Genomic DNA, 21,332 nt, shown 5'->3' with positions numbered 1-21,332 from the left:
GGAGTTTGAAAGACTTTAATTCACCTGCTCAGAGCTAAATGTTAGGCATAGTGGTGTGTTTATGTATTTGTATGCGGACATTAATAATGTATTTTATTATATGCACTGTATAAGCTTCTATGATTGTATGTCTGTGTTCCAGGCGAAAGCGTGGAGGAGAACTCCAGCGTTGTAGTCAAGCTGCTCATCCGTCGCCCAGAGTGTTTTGGACCCGCCCTGAGGGGGGAGGGGGGGAACGGCCTGCTGGCTGCCATGAAGGAAGCCATCAAGATCTCTGAGACGCCGGCCCTGGACCTGCCGGGCTCTGTGCACGGAGTGAACTCTGATGTGTAAGACGGAAAGATCAAGCAAAGATTCTCAGATCAATACCGAGGATTTACAATCCTGAGGAGATAAGCTTATCCCCCTCGCTTGCGTCTTTACTGCGATGCCCTTTAGAAACGTTTCCCTCCGTTTCACTGTTAGGTCTGCTGATGGTGACGATGAGGAGGAGGTGGTACACATGGGCAACGCCATCATGTCCTTCTACTCTGCACTCATCGACCTGTTGGGACGTTGCGCACCGGAGATGCATGTACGTTGGATACAAATTATGAATTGAATTGTTGCTTTTCCCAAACAGATGTCCATAATTCTACTTCCTTTTCACTTGTTTAGCTTATCAACAAGGGGAAAGGTGAAGCTCTGCGTATTCGTGCCATCCTGCGCTCTCTGGTGCCGACTGAAGACATTGTGGGAATTATCAGCATACCGCTCAAAATGCCTATCACCAACAAAGGTACTGGTCGTGATCACTCTTACTACACACAGCATCACGGGACGCGTCCTCTTCCTGTGCATGCTAGGGAATCCCGCTGACGTGGAGGTACAATGGTTGACAAAAGTCGGCACATTCAGAGCCAGGCGGAAGGTTATTGATTACATTTCACTGCTCATGCCTTTTTAATCAGCACAACGCTTTAGTGCACACTCTCAGAGCTCTGAGTAAGCCTGATCATTTCTATAGCGAGCTGTCTGCTTTATTGATTCATCTGCATAAGCATGGTGGGACTCGGCTCCTACATTTGCTGCCCAGATTGCACCACACAGACTCTGTCAGCAGGCCACGAGGGAGCCCAAAACTCTCCTTCACATGCCGCTTAATAAATACACATGGCTTTCCTAATCAGAAAGGACTTTCTATTATGCACTGTGGGGTGTTTTCGCTCCTTCACGCCTTAGTGGTTTACTCTTTTTGTTGTTTCTTCCTGTCTCCTTCCCTCCCAGATGGGTCGGTGACTGAGCCGGACATGTCTGCCTGTTTCTGTCCGGACCACAAGGCCCCCATGGTGCTGTTTTTGGACAGGGTGTATGGTATCGAGGACCAGAGCTTTCTGCTTCACCTCCTCGAAGTGGGCTTTCTTCCTGACCTGAGGGCGGCTACATCTCTGGATACGGTGGGCAAAGCTGACAACAACATGGGAGAGAAGTTATCAACAGCTGGCGTCTGTAACATGAACCATATCAAAGAGTTCTCAGGATCTATTATATTAGGAAACCTTTTATCAGGTGATCCTCATGAAGGTTGAAGTTCATCATCGGTTAATTTAAGTAATTGTTCTTATCAACAAACAGTTTAAGAACTTTAAACTCAAATCAATAAAGTCCAGACTTATGGCTTAAATGAAGCCATCATCAGGTCACATGTGAAAGTCCTTTGGAGCACCTAGCCTGCAGTGAAGTCAGCTATTTTGTGAGCTGAGTCCAACTGTTTGTAAACGATGTGTACACTGCAGTGTTTGTTTTGAATCACAGCCAAGACAGCAAGGGATGTTTTTTTGATATTGTCATTAAAATCTCTGCAAGACTATGCTAATACAGACATAGTTTAGGTGTAGCACACGTAGTGAAGGGGTTTTAGAGTTGCTCAGCAATGTTTATGTTAAGTTTGCTTACATGAGCCACTTGACATATCAGACCAAGTAAGGCTGTAGCATTAAATAGCCAACAAACAACAACAAGCATTTTCTCCAAAGAAAAAGGTTGTTACTATCCTAAATTAGTTTTGTCCCAGCTGCTGTCTGACCGGTGACCCTCCCCTTCCACAGGATTGTCTTTGTACCACAGAGACAGCCCTGGCCATGAACCGCTTCATCGGCTCAGCCATGCTCCCCCTCCTCACCCGCTGCGCCCCTCTCTTCGCCGGCACGGAGCACTACGCCACTCTCATCGACTCCACTCTGCACACCATCTACCGCCTTTCCAAGGGCCGCTCCCTCACCAAGGCCCAGAGAGACGCCATAGAGGAGTGCCTGCTGGCCGTCTGCAAGTGAGTGGTTCTGACAGACTCTCTTTAACGTTTCTTCCTGGCTTTAGTGATATCTGAGTGTGCTGTAAAAGATCAGCAGTGCATCCTGCTTTCTAACTTGACTCTATTATAGCTCAGGGCATGGTTTCCTAAGATACCTCTGTGTCACAAAAGTGGTCAGTGTGAATACGTTCTGGTCAAAGGCAGCTGGAGGCTGCAGCTCTCTTATCTCTCTCGCCCTATTCTGCAGGCACCTTCGTCCCTCCATGCTGCAGCAGCTCCTGCACCGCCTCGTCTTTGACGTGCCCTTGCTGACTGATTACTGCAAGATGCCTCTGAGAGTGAGCAACAATTTCTTCACTTTTACCACTTTTTTAGTCCTAAATCTTGCCTTTATATCTTCTTGCATGTCGGTCTTCTTCCATGCCTCAGTTTTAGCTGTTTAATGTCTTTTCAACACTTTGTTTCGCCTGTGGGGTCACTGCTTGGTCGCTTTGAACTACCTCACTTTATAAGTTTGTAGGGGGACATATTACCAACATCTTATTTCCACTACAGTTTTCACATGTGTGCCTTATAATGTAATACTACTGGTGTACACCTGTCTCTCAGACACACTCACAACTACACACTCAAAGGTGAGCCTTTCGAACAAGAAGTGGGCCGCTGGCTGCAGGAGGGAAAACAAGGGGATGAAGTATTGGACTTTGTGATTACAGGCTAGTTGGCTCCAGCGCTCCACTCAATCCGTCTGAAAGACATGAGAACAATACTGAAGATGTAATATATTGTGACTAGCCTGTGAAATTGTTTTAACCATTTGTTCTACACCACAAGGATTTATAACTGATTTCATTTGAGGAACACGCATGGCCCAATGTGTTGGGAGCATTAGTAAAGGATGCATATGTGTTGCTTGTAACTGAAAACGGTTGTTTATTACTCTGCCTGTGTTGACCTTACTCTGCTTGTGTTGACCTTTGCCCTGTGTGTGTCCTCCAGCTGCTCACCAACCACTATGAGCAGAACTGGAAGTACTACTGCCTCCCGTCGGGCTGGGGCAGCTACGGCACAGCATCCGAGGATGAACTGCTGCTCACCAAGAAAATCTTCTGGGGAGTGTTTGATTCTCTGTCCCAGAGGGTGAGGGCTCACTCAAGTCTTTCTTTTTTTAGGGTCCTTCGCAGTTTCCATGTGACTTTTGCATTACACGTGTTTGTCAAAAGACTGATGTCTACTCCTTTTTAAAAATAAAGTTTGTCAAAGATTATATTTTACAGAAGCCCTGAGGGGCAATTTGGGAAACAAATTATTGTTATACATTTGTCTTAGTCATATTCATATTGACTTTTCCTCCTGGGTTCATTACATGTAATTGTTATGCCATTTTCTTAATGTCTTTCGTTTTTTGTAAAGCACTTTGAATTGCCTTGTGTTGAAAGGTGCTATATAAATAAACTTAACTTGCCTTGCCTTGCCTTATATTAATAAGTTGTAGTTTTTATATCTGCAAAACAAGTGGGAAAAAACATGGCAGTAATGTTACATAACTTTCTTACACACAATTCATACACATTGTGTTTACAGTGAATGGAGAAATTCAAAAGTCACCTAGAAGAGAACGTTAATGCTTTTAGTCCTGTTTGGAAGGGACACATTGGCACACGTAACTTAACGTCTGTTGATAATGCAGGTGGCTGAAATCAGCACGTCTCTCTAAATGCACACTCATGAAAGGAGGCTGTGCAGAGGGGCGGCCTGAAAACATCAATATCCGTACAGCCATCATTGATCCAAAGCCTCCAACACGCTGGCTCCTTAGCTTTTAGAAGAATTCTTCATTAACGTCTCTTCTGTGGCTCAATTATCCTAATAGCTTTATTCAAGTCCTATTTTCAATGGAGTCAAAATAAACACACTATGTTTTGCATTAACTCCGTCGCTTTCTTTCTCTCATCGTGCAGAATTACGACGCAGAGCTATTCAAGATGGCCATGCCTTGCCTCAGTGCCATAGCTGGAGCTCTGCCACCGGACTACGTGGACGCCTCCATTAGCACCACAGTGGAGAAGCCCGTTTCTGTAGATGCTCAGGGCAACTTTGACCCCAAACCCATCAGTACGGCTAAGTAAGCCTTGTTTGACAATAATATAAACTGTAGTCATCATATTTGTGATAACACTAAAACACATTTGCATACACAACATGACTAATTGTCTCACTCCTTTTTACCAGTATTGCTCTTCCGGAGAAGCTTGAGCACTTTGCCAACAAATATGGAGAGCACGCCCATGAGAAATGGTCAGCAGAGAAGGTAAGGCCGAAGATAAGATTATTAACTTGCACAGTATTCGACTCTGACCAGGTCCTGAGTGTAAGAAAGGCAAGACATCTTAAAATGCAAGCAAGATCAGCACAAAAGCAGCCATGTTAGTGTTTTGTTTTTTTCCAATATAGCAGCATTGTTTGCTTTGGCGATGCTTCCTCTTTGTTACTGTTGAAAGGGATCCTCTGGGCACGCTAACAATTGCGATAGTCTCTGTGTAAAAATACCCTGCTCTTTTTTTGTGCCAACTGCTAAGCCTGCTTTGTTGCATCTGTCGACATTTTTAACTAGAGCTGAAGAGCAAGAACTGTATGTACCATGAATCCTTTGTGTTATCCCGTACACAGTCTTTCAATTATTATATCACGTCCTTTGGGGACTGTGACGATTTCTTTCACCCTTATACTTTGCTTTGTGCTTGCGCCTCAGGTGCTGCTTGGATGGAAATATGGAGATGGTGTTGATGAGAAGTCCAAGATTCACTCCCAGCTCAGAATATACAAAGCCCTGACAGAGAAGGTACATAATGTGAGATGTTGTACAAAAAGAAAATAAAGAAACTGAATAAATAATCAAAAAATGGTGGCTTCTGGGCTTTTCCCCATGTTTGTCTCTGTGCTTCAGGAGAAAGAGATTTACAGATGGCCAATTAGAGACTCCCTGAAGAGTATGCTGGCAATGGGCTGGAGCATCGACAGGAACAAGGATGGAGAGAGCATGTCTCAACAGAGGGAGAGTGAGAAAATGCGAAAGATCTCTCAGACGTCACAGGTACAGCGCAAATAATATGAATATGACAGCAAACACTAACATTAAAAGTCATCCAAAAACATTTTTGCTACTAACATTGTGTTTTTATGATAATATACTCATCATGCATCTTGTAATCATTAACATTTGAATGTTAATCATTTAAAAATACTTTTATATTTGGATTTTCTCTTAAACAAGCAGGTTAACATGTGCTATTAATCTAGGCTATTGTGGATTATACATTTGATTTTATATATGGAATTGAATTGCCAATGTTTAGGTTGTTTTGGTCAAGTTTGCACTTATACTTCTTCAACCATTTATTCGCTACAGCTAGCTAACTCTTTCAACAACTCTCCTGAATTTGAAATAAATAAATGACCTTACTTCTAGCTTACTATCTCAACTGTTTAATTCTTACTTATATCACTAATTCAATGTATTCTGCATTTAACTTATACTACCACATCTTTGCTTGCTTACCATTGTTTACAAACTCTATTACACACAATTGTAACATGTGGTGCTTTGTGTTATAACTGAGTCGGGTTCATGAGCTATTTATAATCTTATTTAGCTGTTTATTTTCCACATATTTGCATAATTTTGATTGTTTCTTGTTTAATTCAATCTAAATCCTAAGCTTATTATTGCTTTCAGTCAACATGTTCGTACTTGTAGGACATCACCTCTTCACAGAGTATGCAATTGTAGATCAGAGAGGTTTTCGCTGTTGGCACAAAGCGGAAACTTTCTCTTGTTGTGCAAAGTGTTGATGTATAACTAATAACTCAACGTTCGTCTCTGTAAATATGCATTCTGTTTCACATTTTCCAGGCAAATGGCTTTAATCCAAGCCCGATAGACATGAGCAACGTGGTTTTATCCAGAGAATTGCAGGTGATTGACCTCACCCCTTTTGCATTTAACAATCCCTCGGTGAATACAAGAGGAAAAGCAATATTTCCTGAATGTGAATGAGTAGTGATGGCGGGACATGCCCCTTAGTGAGATGTACTGATTTGTCTCTCTTGTCTTTGGCCCAAGGGGATGGTGGAGGTGTTGGCTGAACATTACCATAACATCTGGGCCAAGAAGAAAAAGAGTGACCTTGGAAGCCGAGGTGATTTTCTTATGAAATCAGTCATAGACAAGACACAGAGGAAGAGACAGTATGCCTGTGTGGGTGGAAGGTACCACTTGCCTCTTGCAGTGTTAATCTATGCCTGTGAGCTTATGCACATATCTCCCTAACCAGTCTTGAATAAATAGGTTTAGCAAAGTCAGTTTTCCCCTCACATTGACATACATTAAATCCATGGTACAGCACAAGTGTCAAAAGAAAATGTATCACTTTTAGAGTGCTATGCCTGTTGCTCATTTTATTTTATCTTTCCAAAACCGTGGTGAAGAACACCAGAAGCAAATGAAAGGATTTTATTTGTATTCAAACAAAATAATGACTGGTGTGTGAATTATTCAGGGCACACAAGGGCATGATTTGCCATGTAGCATTTAAAAGGCCACAAAAATACTACATGGCAATGTTAGACATTTTCTAATTCAATTTAAGGAGATGTTTTCTTTTGCTTAAAACACAAGCCGCAAATTCATTAATATTTAGTGTGTCACTACCAATTTAATAATGGTAGCTTTATGACGTTATATTTCATGGTTCAAATTTATTTCACAATTTGAATTAAAGTAACTCAACTGTGCTACTGTTATCACAGATGTGTGAAGTAACCACATACATTTGCCTTGTTCATGGAATCACAGTGGTGTGGGCCTGGAAAATGAATGTAGGGTAAACACTGAAACATATTTGGCAATGAAGAAATACAAGAATAATGGAAGTAAGTTAAGTGGTATATCTACTTTTTAGTCACCTTCCTGCCTTTACAGTGTAGATGGGCTGCGGCTCATCAAGTCTCACATCGCCCTGTGTTGTGTGTGGTTTCAGGCGGAGGGACACACCCTATGTTGGTGCCCTACGACACACTGACAGCCAAAGAGAAGGCCCGTGACCGAGAGAAGGCCCTGGACCTTTTCCGCTTCCTGCAGATCAATGGATACAGCATCACAAGGTGAGGCATCCCAGGATGTTTGTCTTAAATTATCTTGTTAATGTATACACTTTTCTTTTAAATAACTTCTCCAGTTGATTGTAAACACAGTCAGGGGTCATTTGAATCTAATGTTTTTAAAGTGTTGATTTATGGCTAATATCTTAATGTGTTGCAGGGGTTTGAAGGACTTAGATCAGGACTCCTCCTCCATGGAGAAGAGGTTTGCTTACAAGTTCCTCAAGAAGCTGCTCAAGTATGTCGACTCAGCTCAGGAGTTCATCGCTCACCTGGGTAGGCTAATATTACATAGGGTTTATTAAAAGAGAATTCAATGAATCTTATTGGTTACATTGTAATGTGTGTTTGTATTCTCTCAATCCAGAGTCCATGGCCGCAAGTGGCAAAACAGACAGATCGCCTCATGAACAAGAAATCAAGTTTTTCGCCAAAGTGAGTATGCAAAATAAATAAAGCTGCATCTATAGTAAATCTTATAAATAAAATGCAATAAACCCAATGTGATCTTGTCATTATCTTTGTCCTCCTTCAGGTTCTCCTCCCCCTCATCGACCAATACTTCAAGAACCACTCGCTCTACTTCCTCTCCTCCCCGAGTAAGAACCTGAGCAGCAGCGGTTACGCCTCCAACAAGGAGAAGGAGATGGTCACCAGGTACTAGATTTACCTAGAACAATATTGCATGACTTTAACTTGTTACCTTTCTAAACTTAAAATCTTTCTATAATCTTAATTACTAATCTTCTCTTTAACAAAATAAACTCATTCTCACTGTCTGACTTCCTTCCTTTCTCTATCCACCTCCAGCCTGTTTTGTAAACTGGCAGCTCTTGTCAGACATAGGATTTCTCTCTTTGGTAAGCTGATTCCTACTGACTGGTCGTGTGTGTGTGTGTGTGTGTGTGTGTGTGTGTGTGTGTGTGTGTGTGTGTGTGTGTGTGTGTGTGTGTGTGTGTGTGTGTGTGTGTGTGTGCACACGCGTGCGCGCGTGTGAATACAGATTTCAGTATTACTGAACTATCTTAGAAGCAATGTATTTATATTGGTAGTACGTTTCGTGCCTGCACCAAATAATAACAAATTAGAAGGAAAAAAAGATTTTAAAAAATACAGATTTCAGTATTCTGAGGTCCTTTGCCCCATTTCTTTTCCTCACTGTTGGCAAAAAAACTCAGACATTATACTATTTAAAATAAAAGGGTTAGGCTTAGGGTAAGATATTGAGTAAGAAAATGTTTTTATGAACCACACAGCTTCTGGTATTCCAAGACCCGACTGGACAAAAAGACGTGGTGCAGGCACGAAACACACTACCAATAGAAATGCATTGCTTTTAAAATCGTTCTGTGTGACACGAAAAAAATGCGAAAATCGTGTTGGTGAACACGAATCAATAGATTAAATTAATTTCTTGACTATAACACGAAATGCTGTGAGACTGGGTTGGTTTGTGTGTGAGGGTGTGTGTGTTTTGTAGAAGTGAGTGCTTGTCATTGTATAATGTCTTATTTGGTTCTTGTGGACCTATTTTCAGTTCTCATGAACAGAATGGTTTTATTTAATAACAGTGGCCACAAATTGAGTTCACAGATAACCAGAAAGAGAATTTGGTAAATGAAAAAACACCAAATACTAAAACATTAATTCCTAATACAGTTTTGATTAATTATTTATTAAACAAACAACATTTAACACTTTAATTAGTAAGCCTTAAAGATGCTAGTAGGCCGATTGTCATACAGAAAGGCAGCCAGGGTAGCTGTTGCTCCAGCTATGCTAAGCTAATTAGCTGCTAGTAGTAGCTTCAAATGTTATCTTACGGACAACTGGCTTGTTTAACTGTTAAATATGAACAACAGCAACTTAAAGGACAAACCACTGAATCCATTACATATATCCTAAATCCATCTGAGGAGGTAATTAGATATTGTTTCACTTACTTGACCATATTTAACTGAACCCTTTGATTGAGGGCTGTTGGGTGACAGTGCGTGTATAGTTACGTCATATTAAAGTATTTTGTGTTGTCTTTTAGGGAGCGACTCTACTACCATCGTCAGCTGTCTTCACATCCTGGCACACACTCTGGACACCAGGTGAGTTCAAATAGTACAGCAGCATCAAGACTCACAGGGGACCTGGCACCTTTGAGGGCTTTTATGAAATATTGTAATTGTTAGATAATAGATAACTACTGGGTTCAAACAATAATGCTTTAAGGAACCAATTAATTGTTTTTTAATGTTAATGATGCAATGCTTTAGAATCTAACCCTTGTTGTTGACCCTTATAGCATATTTATCATAAACATGTTTACTTTAAACAGTTATTACTGCGCTGTCTTATGGGAGGCGCTGGCATCAACAAAGAGCGTCCTCTGGCATTTAAATAAGCAAAACAAATGTCATATAGCACATGTTGCCCGAGGCTTATAGTGCTCTTTAGAGACAATGCACTGTTTGTTAATGCAGCTCACACACAATGAGAATAAATGGGCAATGCAATATTGTGTCTTGTTTGTGCTGAGGAGCCACAGCTGATGCCCATAGATGGCCTTTCATTTCTCCTTCCTAGTGAAACACATCGAGGCTTTACAAAGTGTAATTCATTTAGCAATGTTATGAAGTGTGAAATACCAACAACGGACGGTCTAATCATATTAATGCATTGTGCTTTTTCAGAGTGTAACAGTACGTCTTCAGAATTGGCAAACTCACCTTGGATTTGACTATTCCTCTAATAATTCATAGAATAAATCATGGATATTTTAGTGTTAAGGCTGAGGGTTGATTGTCACATGTCTCATATTTCATGTTTAACACCTTCACAGTATGAAAGTGAAGTCATTGCATAATGTGACCGCGTCCCACTGTGGTTGTTGTCCTTTGCATACCAAGGGGTATCCTGTGGTTTATTATTGCCCCACCCTAGCATATCAGCTCATTTGGTTACAGCCATTTATCACTCAGCCTTTCACCCCAACAGGACGGTGATGAAGTCGGGCTCGGAGCAGGTGAGGCTGGGGCTGAGGACGTTCTTTGAGAATGCTGCAGAGGATCTTGAGAAGACGTTCGAGAACCTGAAGCTGGGAAAGTTCACTCACTCTCGCTCCCAGATGAAAGGGGTGTCGCAGAATATCAACTACACCACCGTGGCTCTGCTCCCCATTTTAACCGCTCTGTTTGAACACATCACTCAACACCACTTTGGAGTCGACCTGCTTTGTGAGTGCCTACATGAGAGGGATGATCAAACATTTTGTGCGAGTGTCAATGTTACGTTTATTTTAAAGCAGTGCTTGCATGCTTCTAACATCCTGACACCATGGAATATATCTGTCGCTTAATTCAGATATATACAGTGAAGTTCCCTAAACATTAATTCGCTTATTAACAGACTTCTTCCTTTTTTTCCCCCAGTGGATGATGTACAAGTGTCCTGCTATCGAATCCTGACCAGTCTCTATGCACTAGGAACTGGGAAAAACATCTATGTAGAAAGGTATCTCATATTTACAGCAGTAAATTAGGGCCATTCTAGGTATAAACAAATATATATATTACAGAACCAGGGGAAGGGGTAATGCAGTGAGAAGAGATCAGAATGTCCAATAACTAAGTTGGATATTCCCTGATATAAGTGGTAAATCTTTGATAAAAGTTTACAAACATGGCACAACTAAATTTAAAAATAATAAGGGAAAATTGATGCTGGCTGCAGTGGATAAATTAATCAAATCGAGCTTACTTTGCAAGCTTATTTAGGAAAAAAATAAACACTCCAGAAGCCCAGAATCACCTAAAAGCATCTGGAATTGCCATGTTCTACACTGTTGGACTTACTCACTAATAAGTTCCTTTTGTGTACAAATTAGAGCTCCTTTCTTGCTCCTTAATTCTTTACATTCTACCAAACAATGGCCCTCATATGTCATTATACATCTTATACACTGTGTCGAGTAATTAAAACCTGAGTGAGAAAATGTATTCAACAACGCAAACCCCTCTCCTCTCTGTGTCCCTCAGACAGCTGCCAGCTCTCGGCCAATGTCTGGCCACCCTGGCCGGGGCTATGCCTGTTGCCTTCCTGGAGCCGGTGCTCAACGCATACAACCCCTGCTCCGTCTTCAATACCAAGAGTCCTAGAGAACGATCCAGTGAGTAAACAAAATATTCTAAAAATATACAACTTCCTTACTAGCGGTGGACCAAAGTGGCTAAATAAATAGCTGTTATAATAAGCAAGGATCATGTCTTTCTTTTATAACCACCAGTGCTGTCTTCGTATCAACAGTGCTTAATTTAAGTTTGATAAATATCTCGTTTCATAACATAAATAATGAGAAATAAACAATTTGACAATGTAAACAAGGTTGTATGCTTTTAGTCCTAGGCATACAGGACTCGGTGGCGGAGATGTGTCCCAGAATGCCGCGGCTGGACGGTCTGATGAAGGACATCAACGATATGGCTGAATCTGGGGCGCGCTACACGGAGATGCCCCACGTCATCGAGGTGGTGCTGCCCATGTTGTGTAACTATCTGTCCTACTGGTGGGAGAGGGGGCCTGAGAACCAGCCGGCCAGCGGGGGGAGCGTCTGCTGCACCACCGTCACCTCAGAAAACCTCAGCCTCATTCTGGGCAACATCCTCAAGATCCTCAACAACAACCTGGGCATCGACGAGGCCTCCTGGATGAAGAGGATTGCAGGTGGGAAGAGCTGCTTTTCTGTTTCGAACGGTGTTGATGTTGTACCATCTCACAGGAATACCAGAACCATAGGACCTACAAACAAACTACCTTGTTTTTATTTGTTTGTTTTCTTAAACAAATGGGCATAAGAGCTAAATCATTTAGTTTACAACAGGACATTGTAAAAGCTTTCATGGTTGAAATGCTAATGTTGGAAAAGTTTAACGTTGGGCATTATTTATGTAAATTAAACTGGCAAAAAGTTAAGAAATTCTACTAAGATAGTATCTAATTTTCCTAAAAATTAAAAAGAAAACGTAACCTCTGGAGGACCTCATCTCCCAGTGTCTCAGGAAGAAAGCCAACAGAATTATTAAGTCCCCCAGCAACAAACTGTTCTGTCCGCTGCCGTCTGGCAAGCGGTACCGCAGCGTCTAAAACAACCAGACTCAGAGCCAGTTTGATCCCACAGGCCATAAGACTGTTAATCTCCTGAGCTTGCACTATTTCTATTATTGTTATTTTCTCGTATTTGTTGTGTGTCTTGTATTTATTAATATTGCATTGTTGAGGAACCTGTGACCCAAGTTTTCATTACTACACTATACCTTTGAAATTGAAAGAAAATAACAAAAATAAACTGTATTTGTCAAGCTCTTCAGTATATTTGCAGTTTGCCCGCTTGAAAGGGATGGTACAGTCCATAGGAGGTTTTAACTGGGTTGCACTCGTACAATGACCACATGACAACAAAGCAACATGTTCTCTCTATTCCACCATTCAGTGTACGTGCAACCCATCATCAGCAAGGCTCGTGCCGACCTGCTGAAGAGCCACTTCCTGCCTACTCTGGAGAAGCTGAAGAAGAAGACGGTGAAGGTGGTGTCTGAGGAGGAGCTGCTGAAGGCGGACAGTAAGGGAGACACCCAGGAGGCCGAGCTGCTCATCCTGGACGAGTTTGCCGTTCTCTGCAGGGACCTGTACGCCTTCTACCCCATGCTCATCCGCTATGTGGACAACAACAGGTTCGCTCACTGAGAAGTGGCTGATGGAGTCGTTTAAAGATGTTAGCGGATGTATAAATCTCTGTTGTTTACTGCAGGTCGAGGTGGCTGAAGGAGCCAGATGCTGACTCCAATGAGCTCTTCAGAATGGTCGCTGAGATATTTATCCTCTGGTGCAAGTCACACGTAAGTTTTCTTATCTCCAAAAATGGTAAGCTACAAAAAAGGAGACATCCTTGATTAATTAGAACAATAATCTTTCTTTGGCATTGCTTTTTCTCCAGAATTTCAAAAGAGAAGAGCAGAACTTTGTGGTTCAGAATGAAATCAACAACCTCTCCTTCTTAACGGGAGATAATAAAACCAAGATGTCTAAGGTATTTTGTTGCCACTCCTCATTTCCTCTCTACACTGTCAGCTTAATATCCTTGTTCTGGCAGGCGATTCAAACGCTTTTATTTGAGTGTTATGGCACCGCTTTGACCCATGGAATGTGTGTGAGAAAGCTCGAAAGATCCATAAATAAGCAGGATTACTAAACTGAGCACGATACATGTTAACATTTCATCTCAGCCATGTAAACACAACCTCTTTTGTGTACATGTGCTGGTATGTTAACATGTAAAATGCCCAAAGCAATCTCTGAGGATCTACAAGTGACAAAAAAGACATTTGTCTGCATTTAACATTGAGTTTGATTTGTGTGTGTGTGTGTGTGTGTGTGCGTGTGTGCGTGTGTGTGTGTGTGTGTGTGTGTGTGTGTGTGTGTGTGTGTGTGTGTGTGTGTGTGTGTGTGTGTGTGTGTGTGTGTGTGTGTGTGTGTGTGTGTGTGTGTGTGTGTGTGTATTTCTACATGCATGCTTTTAAACAGTACTTAAACTAACAGAAACTAATATTACAGAAACTTGCACTCCCTTTTCTTCATTTTTAGAGCATCATTTCTTGTCTGCCTGTTTTATCAGTTGGAAGACAAACAAATGGTTTTCATTGCAGTGCACGTCCATGTGAGGACTGTGTGCCTCCATTAATTGCCCTCTCATCCTTTTTTATTCTATCTGCCTCTCTCTTCCTGTCCCTCTCTCTATCTCAAACAGTCCTTTAAGGAGAAGGTAGAGTGATGCAGTGCATGTGCTGTCAACCTGCCAGCTTATTGGCTTATATGCTCGATCGCTAAGCAGAAAAGCCAATAGCTTGTGCCGCTGTGCTATTTAGTCAATATAGTGTAGTTAAATATATTTCTCGTACGTCATGTGTTACATGGTAAGTTTGCTCATCCCTCATTGGTTCATGGGCGGAACACGTCTCCTCCGGAGTAATGAAGCCCGGCAAATCATATGATCGCTGGTGTGTTTGCAGTTGATGGATTGTGGTACCCTGGTGTGTATATAGTAACCTTGTGCTGTTTATTCTATGTTGTAGTTGGTGTGTAATTAGACAATGTGCGTGTGTGTGTGTCAGTGTACTGTATCTGTATGTATATGTCAATTCATGTTTTCGACGAGCCAGCTTCTTCAATTTGGCTCAAATGCAATCACCCTTCCTAGTAGCATCTTGCAGTTCTTACAGAATTGAGTCTTAGTTCTGCTTTTTAGCTGAGGTGTGAAACTTCTTATCGCTTCAGTGGCACATATTCAGTCTGGTCACAGTTCTTTTTTTGCCAGGTCTTAAAAAAACAGTTAATGCAATGTGAGTGCTCCCACTGTGAAACAAGATCAAATACAATACTGTTAAGTTATCTGTGAACATTTTAAAAGCAAGTGCTTGAGTGCAACATTAATCTTGGCAAAAATTGGAAAATAGTATTAATGACCAAAAAACACCAGCGTATTTAGCTGCTACTATTCACCACTTTGTGTTATTTGAGGTTAATAGCTGTAATTTGTCAGTCTGGAGGACAAGATCAAGAGAGGAAACACAAGAAAAGGCGTGGTGAGTTCTACTCCATCCAGACCTCGCTGATTGTGGCCGCTCTGAAGAAGATGCTGCCGATCGGCCTCAACATGTGTACCCCAGGAGACCAGGAGCTCATCTCATTGGCCAAGACTCGCTACCTGCTGGTGAGACAACTTCTATGTGACCATGGCCACACATTGAACATATCTTTATGAGATAAATCAAGAACACTTCTTATGTTAAATGTATCCCTATTTATCTTCCTGTTATTGTGTAATAGAGAGACACAGACGAAGAGGTCAAAGATCATATCCGGCAGAATCTGCACCTTCGAGAAAGGGTGAGAAACTCCATACCATGACTGTGTGGTTATTTTTCCTTCACAAAACTGCATGTATTGTATATCACTTCGTTTTTTTGCAACCCACTCGCAGTCAGAGGACCCCGCAGTGAGGTGGCAGCTAAACCTGTACAAGGACGTAGCGATGAGAAGCGACGGACCCCCAGACCCTGACAGGGTGGTGGACCGCATCCAGAGGATCTCTGCTGCTGTCTTCAACCTGGAGCAGGTCCGGATTAAACACACCTACACACCCACATATGTTATGAGCTGTACATTACACTACTCAGTCCGGTATATCTGCATAGGATGATTTACCCCCACACTCACCCCTGTATTCATTATAGCACTTCATAAAAAGCTCAGACTATATTTCACTGTAACATATTGTGAGATCGAAAAACATTCAATCTTAGAGCTTTCTTGAGCATGTTCATAGTTACAACCACAACAAAAGGCTTGAATCTGTGTGTCACTGCTTTTTACTTGGTTTAACATGGGTGACAAAACACAAATTGCAGTGACGGGAGAGACTTTAGAATATAGGTCAATAGTTTACTGGAGCACACAGATTTAAGGCGACACAGTTAATGCGAAGACTAACATCATTCATCAGAGTCAAACGGTACAGAGGCTAAGTCAACTCCCCTTAATTAGGAACGTTTACAGCACAGGCTTGAACTATATGGAGGGGGAAATAAGCTGCATTCATCAAAAATATAAGCGGGATAATAAATAATCTGTACCACAACATTATACATGAATCCCTTTCATTTCTTAAATAGCACTCTCCTAATTAGGAACTCCCTACAGGACAAACTAGAAGACTGGGCTACATGTAAATGGGATTCTCAGTTATGACAGATTAGTGTTCCTAGTGTAGAAGCCATTCCAGTCTTTATTAACCTTGTAATCTTAAAACTGACTTCTTCTACTCCCTTCAGGTGGAGCAGCCATTGAGATCCAAGAAGTGTGTGTGGCAAAAGCTGTTGTCAAAGCAGAGAAAGCGAGCGGTCGTCGCCTGCTTCCGCATGGCTCCACTTTATAATCTGCCAAGGTACGACTACTTACATCGCACTTATACCATCTGGTATCTTTGCCACACTGTTGTTATCCTTAAACCATGTTAAACAGTCTTATGATCGTAAATCCATCATGACACTCCACATGAAAAGTGTAGCTCCTTGTGTTGCAGTCGACGATCACCACTCTTTCTTCTTCTTTAGCATTTCTGTCGCTTCTCGGGTTCTGACCCTGCATTAATGAAGGGTCCTCCTCCCTCAGTTTGTAGGACAAATGTCTCGCCCGCAGCTGTTATCAAGGAGTAGGAAAAAAGGGACACTGGCAATTTCATGCCCTGCTGCTCAGTAACTCAATCACAGAATGTCAGAGCTACAGTTGGGAGGAAAACAATTACGAGGCCCAACCTGGGGGTGGCCATCTTCAATATGTGCTGCCACCTGCCTGCCTGACAGCATGACTCATTTATCCAGAGTTGTAGACAGTGAAAGATGACACGGCATAACTTATAATTATTAAACGGTCTGCACAATGCTGGCTCAGTTGATTGTATTTGTGAAGCTTCTGTCTCCCGGAGTTTCAAGCATTCAGATTCATCTTTTCTTCTTTTGTCTCTCTCTATTCAGCTTTTATTCTCTGCTCAATGTCACACTCTATTGTACCTCATCCCTTCAGGCACAAAAATAATAATTACTTCCTGAAAGCCTTCCGACATATTTGGCTGGACATAATTTATGGGAACACAGACTATGACAGTCTGCTCTCCACGCTGACGGTAACGTAGTGCTGATCCAATGTTGCCTCTGTACCCCCCCGCACCTTTCTCAACTACCCTTTGCTTTCCTCAAGCTACATAAATATTCCCGCTGGTTTTTTCACTGGTCATTTTTTTGCAATTCTTTATTCAGAAGATCCATATCTGTACTATAAAGCAAGGAAACGTTTGACATGTTGGGAGATATCCGTAATTGCTTTCTTGCCAAGAGTTAGATAAGATTACACGCACGCTTGTGTCTGTACGCTAAATATGAATCGAGATGCAACCCTTAAATGTCAAACTATTCCTTCAGCTGTCACTGATGTGCCGATAAATGGGTACACAATATTATCAAAGTTCAGATCAGCTCATTACTCCAGACACAAATGGCAATTGCTTCCAGTTCCTGCTAATGAGAAGATAAATACATTTTGAATAACAGTCTGGCAGAGAGCATCACATGTGTGTATCAATGAACACATGAAGTGGAGCTTCAACTGTTAGTCGACGTATTGATTAGTCAAATGACCAAAATGAATATCAATAGTCAATTAATCTTATTGTTAATTAAGACATTTTCAGAAAAGGCCATTTTCACCCTCTCAAAAATGAGGATTTTCTTATTTATTTGGTTTTATGTCACATTAAACTGACCATTTCTGGGTTTCGAACTAACAAAACAAGACATTTAAAGATATCACTTTGCATTTTGCACTTTTTAAAAATGTTTTAGTCCAAACAGTTAATCACTTATAAAAAAACGTGTTGCATTGCATTGTTGCAGCCCTACGAGTTTCCTCAGGTGACCAGGTGGATGTGCCAGTCCCCTAAACTAACCAGCATCAACCTCTCCTGAAGGGTCTCCTTCCCTCCTCCGCTCTGCTCCTATCTAACCCGGGCTAATCTCCTCTCACCCTTCCTCAGGCATCGCTCTATTAACCTCTTCCTCCTGGCCTATCAGAGAATATGGATAGAAACAGAAGAGTACTCTTTTGAGGAGAAGCTAGTGCAGGATTTGGCAGTAAGTACATGTGTGTGTCCCCCCAGTGCCTCCTCATGTGCTGAGCGTGGTCTCTACACTTTTATACTTGTGCCATCACTAAGAATACCCCCTCGTACCACCGTGTTGCACTCAGTCATTCATACACTGTTTTACAACCAGACCTCCATTGTTGGCGAGCATGACATCAGCGCTGATGTCAGAGCCAGCCGTTGTATTCTGACCACCGTGTGCCATCCGACATCGGTAAGAAGCGATCTCGCCTCGATGCTTCATCTTACCAGCGCCATTTCTGAAAGATGTGGTCTGTTTCTTAAATGTGGACATTACCGTCATGCATAGAAAAGCAGAAGTTCAAGAATAATTCTACACTTTGTGGCCCATGTAAAAATACTTAAATGCGTTGTAAAATAGGGTTTAATGAATTCAGTATTTTATCATGAACCCAGCGCTGGAACATACCCTACTGAGCCCTTTCTGTAATATATTGAATATATGCTTTTACACATCTAATCTGTTTAACATTATTTAAATTGAAAGCCACAGGGCACCACATATGACGTTAAGGGTGTGACAGTTAACAGATTTTTGATCCAGTCAGCCAGAAAAGGGCTTATGGGGAGTCATGCTTCACTCCTTTTCCCACACTGCTTAACATAATCAGCTGCATGTAAGTGTGTGTGGATGCTCCTGTCATTGTGTCCGTGCTTGTGCTTGTGGTTAACCTCTTGCATGCTTTCAATGTTTCCTATTACTGTCTTTTTTCGGATGCTTTGAAGGTAAGTGGTGTCTCGTTAAGTAGCCCTGTTGCTGTAACCACTGTTCATAAGAAGTATATTGGACCCTTGATATTAAGGCCACGTGCCTGAGCTCCAGTATTTACCAGCATGGGTTTGTCCAGAAAACGCAGCCCAAACTGGAGGAGGAGGAAGAGGAGGAGGTCAGAAAGCAGCCAGACCCTCTTCACCAGCTCATCCTGCATTTCAGCCACAACGCTCTGACTGAGTGCAGGTGAATACACACTCGCTGTCACACACTTGGCCAACTGGCACCAATGCGCTTTGCTCCATCTGTGCTTCATAATAGCGTTGGCCTACATTTGAGCTAATTCCAAGCTTCATTAAGCTAAATCATTGCCATGTATTTTATACTCAAACATAAGCATGAGCAGTGTTTCAGTATTCCTCTGTAGCGTTGCTGCTTGGCATAAATATAAGAAAACTAACTGCTGATTCTTGCTTATTATTATTATTATCTGATTTTGTTTCTTCCTCCTTTAGTTCTTTGGAAGAGGATCCGTTATATATTGCATATGCAGATATGATGGCAAAGGTACTTATCTTGAAAATTGCTTTTCCTAAAAATATTGCTGCTGTTGTTGTTCCACAGATCTGACACTCTGCTTTCTCTTTCAGAGTTGTGATGAAGGTGAAGAAGAAGAAGAGGAGGAAGGAAAAGAGAAAACATTTGAGGTGCTGTTGACTTCTCCGGAATATGATTGAGTATAAAGAGTATTCCAAAGTGGTGCTTACCGTATCATCATTTCGTACAGGAAAAGGAAATGGAGAAGCAAAAGATGCTTTACCAGCAAGCCCGCCTCCACGACCGAGGCGCTGCGGAGATGGTGCTCCAGATGATCAGTGCCAGCAAAGGTAGGAAGAGACTCTTACCTGCCTGCCTGCCTGCCTGCCTGCCTGCCTGCCTGCCTGCCTGCCTGCCTGCCTGCCTGCCTGCCTGCCTGCCTGCCTGCCTGCCTGCCTGCCTGCCTGCCTGCCTGCCTGCCTGCCTTCCTGTTACCGCACACTTCAGTATCCCCACTGTATGATGTATGATTTGTGGTCATCAGGTCGACTCGGTGCTATGGTGACTTTCACCCTCAAACTTGGCATCTCAGTCCTCAACGGGGGGAACATACTGGTGCAGCAGGTACGTGATAACGGCATGTAACATGTGTCTGGTTAACAGCATCAGGCTACTATTTAATGTGCTTTTATCTTGATGCAGAAAATGCTGGACTACCTGAAGGAAAAAAGAGATGTTGGCTTTTTCAAAAGTTTGTCTGGACTCATGATGTCTTGCAGGTAATAAAGCTACTAACTACTAACCATTACGTAAAAAAACGTGTTGAGTGCAGTAAATCCTGTGCCAAAATGTCTGAACATTTTAAGTATAACATTAGTTGATTTATGCGAAGCGTCGAGTGCAGGGTTTTTGAAATATATTATATAAGTGAGAATATTACCAACCTTTTCTTTACCCATTATATTTTGAACTGTCTCTTCTGAATCCACTACCTTAATGGAAGTGTAATACAATACTGATAGAAATCAAATGTATAATTACTAAAAACGTGTATGTTATATTTTATAGTGTCCTGGACTTAAATGCATTTGAAAGACAAAATAAAGCTGAAGGTCTGGGGATGGTTACTGAAGAAGGATCAAGTAAGTGAGGACTCTAAACATGGTACACTTCTCTGTCTCTGACTGGTCTGTCTTCTTCCAAGAAACGTTAGACCGCACAGAGGTAAAGTTATACAATGTGTTCATCACCTTAACGTGGTACTGAATAAGAAACGTACATGTCAAATATTGAATCAAAGTATGAGATGATGTTTTATCATTGTACGAAAAACATCAGTATTGACAATATTTATACTAAGACCATGAAAATGATGATAATGCAAGATAACAAGAAGTATAAATAGTGAGAGAAGAGGAAACGCATTCAACTTTTGATGGCAATAAAAACATAGGTTTTCTTGTGAAAGTGAAAGGCAGTCGCTGATTTGTAAATGGTGATGGATGCAGCGTTATTAATTGTAATTTTTCTTTCTTTTTTGGGAGCCCAGTTTTTATTTTAAAGTTAAAAAGTCAAAAATGGTTTGATTTTGACAATGTTTGTCAGACTTTGCAATTTTTTATAAAATGAAGATTACAATGTAAACTCACTGTTAATGAAACCGGTCATGGGATTCTATTATCTGCAGCAGACAGACCTTCTCTCAGCAACACTTAAAGCTTTCAGCCCCTCTGTGTGACAGATGTGGCCCAAACCACACAGACATGCTATTGTTGGATGATGTGTCTCATTCAGGATCGTGGCGTTGCTGTCCCTTTAGGTCTGGCTTGTAAATGGCTGCAAGACGAATGGCGCAGCATTAGCTCAATGAA

General features: G+C 41.7%; 1 protein-coding gene across 1 annotated transcript in view; it reads left to right on the top strand.

The window, feature by feature from the left end:
• The window catches only part of LOC117467443 (ryanodine receptor 3-like), a 155,823-nt gene that overhangs the window by 114,792 nt on the left and 19,699 nt on the right, over nucleotides 1-21,332 (top strand). Inside the window, exons 44-81 of the mRNA XM_071201631.1 lie at nucleotides 143-329; nucleotides 466-574; nucleotides 658-778; nucleotides 1,267-1,436; nucleotides 2,088-2,308; nucleotides 2,538-2,628; nucleotides 3,290-3,430; nucleotides 4,252-4,415; nucleotides 4,523-4,601; nucleotides 5,043-5,132; nucleotides 5,238-5,384; nucleotides 6,204-6,266; nucleotides 6,414-6,489; nucleotides 7,330-7,453; nucleotides 7,611-7,726; nucleotides 7,818-7,885; nucleotides 7,986-8,107; nucleotides 8,261-8,310; nucleotides 9,489-9,549; nucleotides 10,439-10,677; nucleotides 10,873-10,954; nucleotides 11,479-11,609; nucleotides 11,840-12,163; nucleotides 12,930-13,170; nucleotides 13,248-13,335; nucleotides 13,434-13,526; nucleotides 15,036-15,206; nucleotides 15,323-15,382; nucleotides 15,477-15,611; nucleotides 16,327-16,439; nucleotides 17,078-17,177; nucleotides 19,061-19,170; nucleotides 19,440-19,491; nucleotides 19,575-19,631; nucleotides 19,712-19,811; nucleotides 20,006-20,085; nucleotides 20,164-20,240; nucleotides 20,530-20,603. Of these exons, the coding sequence (XP_071057732.1) occupies nucleotides 143-329; nucleotides 466-574; nucleotides 658-778; nucleotides 1,267-1,436; nucleotides 2,088-2,308; nucleotides 2,538-2,628; nucleotides 3,290-3,430; nucleotides 4,252-4,415; nucleotides 4,523-4,601; nucleotides 5,043-5,132; nucleotides 5,238-5,384; nucleotides 6,204-6,266; nucleotides 6,414-6,489; nucleotides 7,330-7,453; nucleotides 7,611-7,726; nucleotides 7,818-7,885; nucleotides 7,986-8,107; nucleotides 8,261-8,310; nucleotides 9,489-9,549; nucleotides 10,439-10,677; nucleotides 10,873-10,954; nucleotides 11,479-11,609; nucleotides 11,840-12,163; nucleotides 12,930-13,170; nucleotides 13,248-13,335; nucleotides 13,434-13,526; nucleotides 15,036-15,206; nucleotides 15,323-15,382; nucleotides 15,477-15,611; nucleotides 16,327-16,439; nucleotides 17,078-17,177; nucleotides 19,061-19,170; nucleotides 19,440-19,491; nucleotides 19,575-19,631; nucleotides 19,712-19,811; nucleotides 20,006-20,085; nucleotides 20,164-20,240; nucleotides 20,530-20,603 (4,527 nt within the window). The remainder of the gene's footprint in view (nucleotides 1-142; nucleotides 330-465; nucleotides 575-657; nucleotides 779-1,266; nucleotides 1,437-2,087; nucleotides 2,309-2,537; nucleotides 2,629-3,289; nucleotides 3,431-4,251; nucleotides 4,416-4,522; nucleotides 4,602-5,042; nucleotides 5,133-5,237; nucleotides 5,385-6,203; nucleotides 6,267-6,413; nucleotides 6,490-7,329; nucleotides 7,454-7,610; nucleotides 7,727-7,817; nucleotides 7,886-7,985; nucleotides 8,108-8,260; nucleotides 8,311-9,488; nucleotides 9,550-10,438; nucleotides 10,678-10,872; nucleotides 10,955-11,478; nucleotides 11,610-11,839; nucleotides 12,164-12,929; nucleotides 13,171-13,247; nucleotides 13,336-13,433; nucleotides 13,527-15,035; nucleotides 15,207-15,322; nucleotides 15,383-15,476; nucleotides 15,612-16,326; nucleotides 16,440-17,077; nucleotides 17,178-19,060; nucleotides 19,171-19,439; nucleotides 19,492-19,574; nucleotides 19,632-19,711; nucleotides 19,812-20,005; nucleotides 20,086-20,163; nucleotides 20,241-20,529; nucleotides 20,604-21,332) is intronic.

The sequence above is a fragment of the Pseudochaenichthys georgianus genome, chromosome 22 (assembly GCF_902827115.2).
Source record: "Pseudochaenichthys georgianus chromosome 22, fPseGeo1.2, whole genome shotgun sequence".
Lineage (NCBI taxonomy): Eukaryota > Metazoa > Chordata > Actinopteri > Perciformes > Channichthyidae > Pseudochaenichthys > Pseudochaenichthys georgianus.
This window is presented reverse-complemented; position numbering and strand designations above follow the sequence as displayed.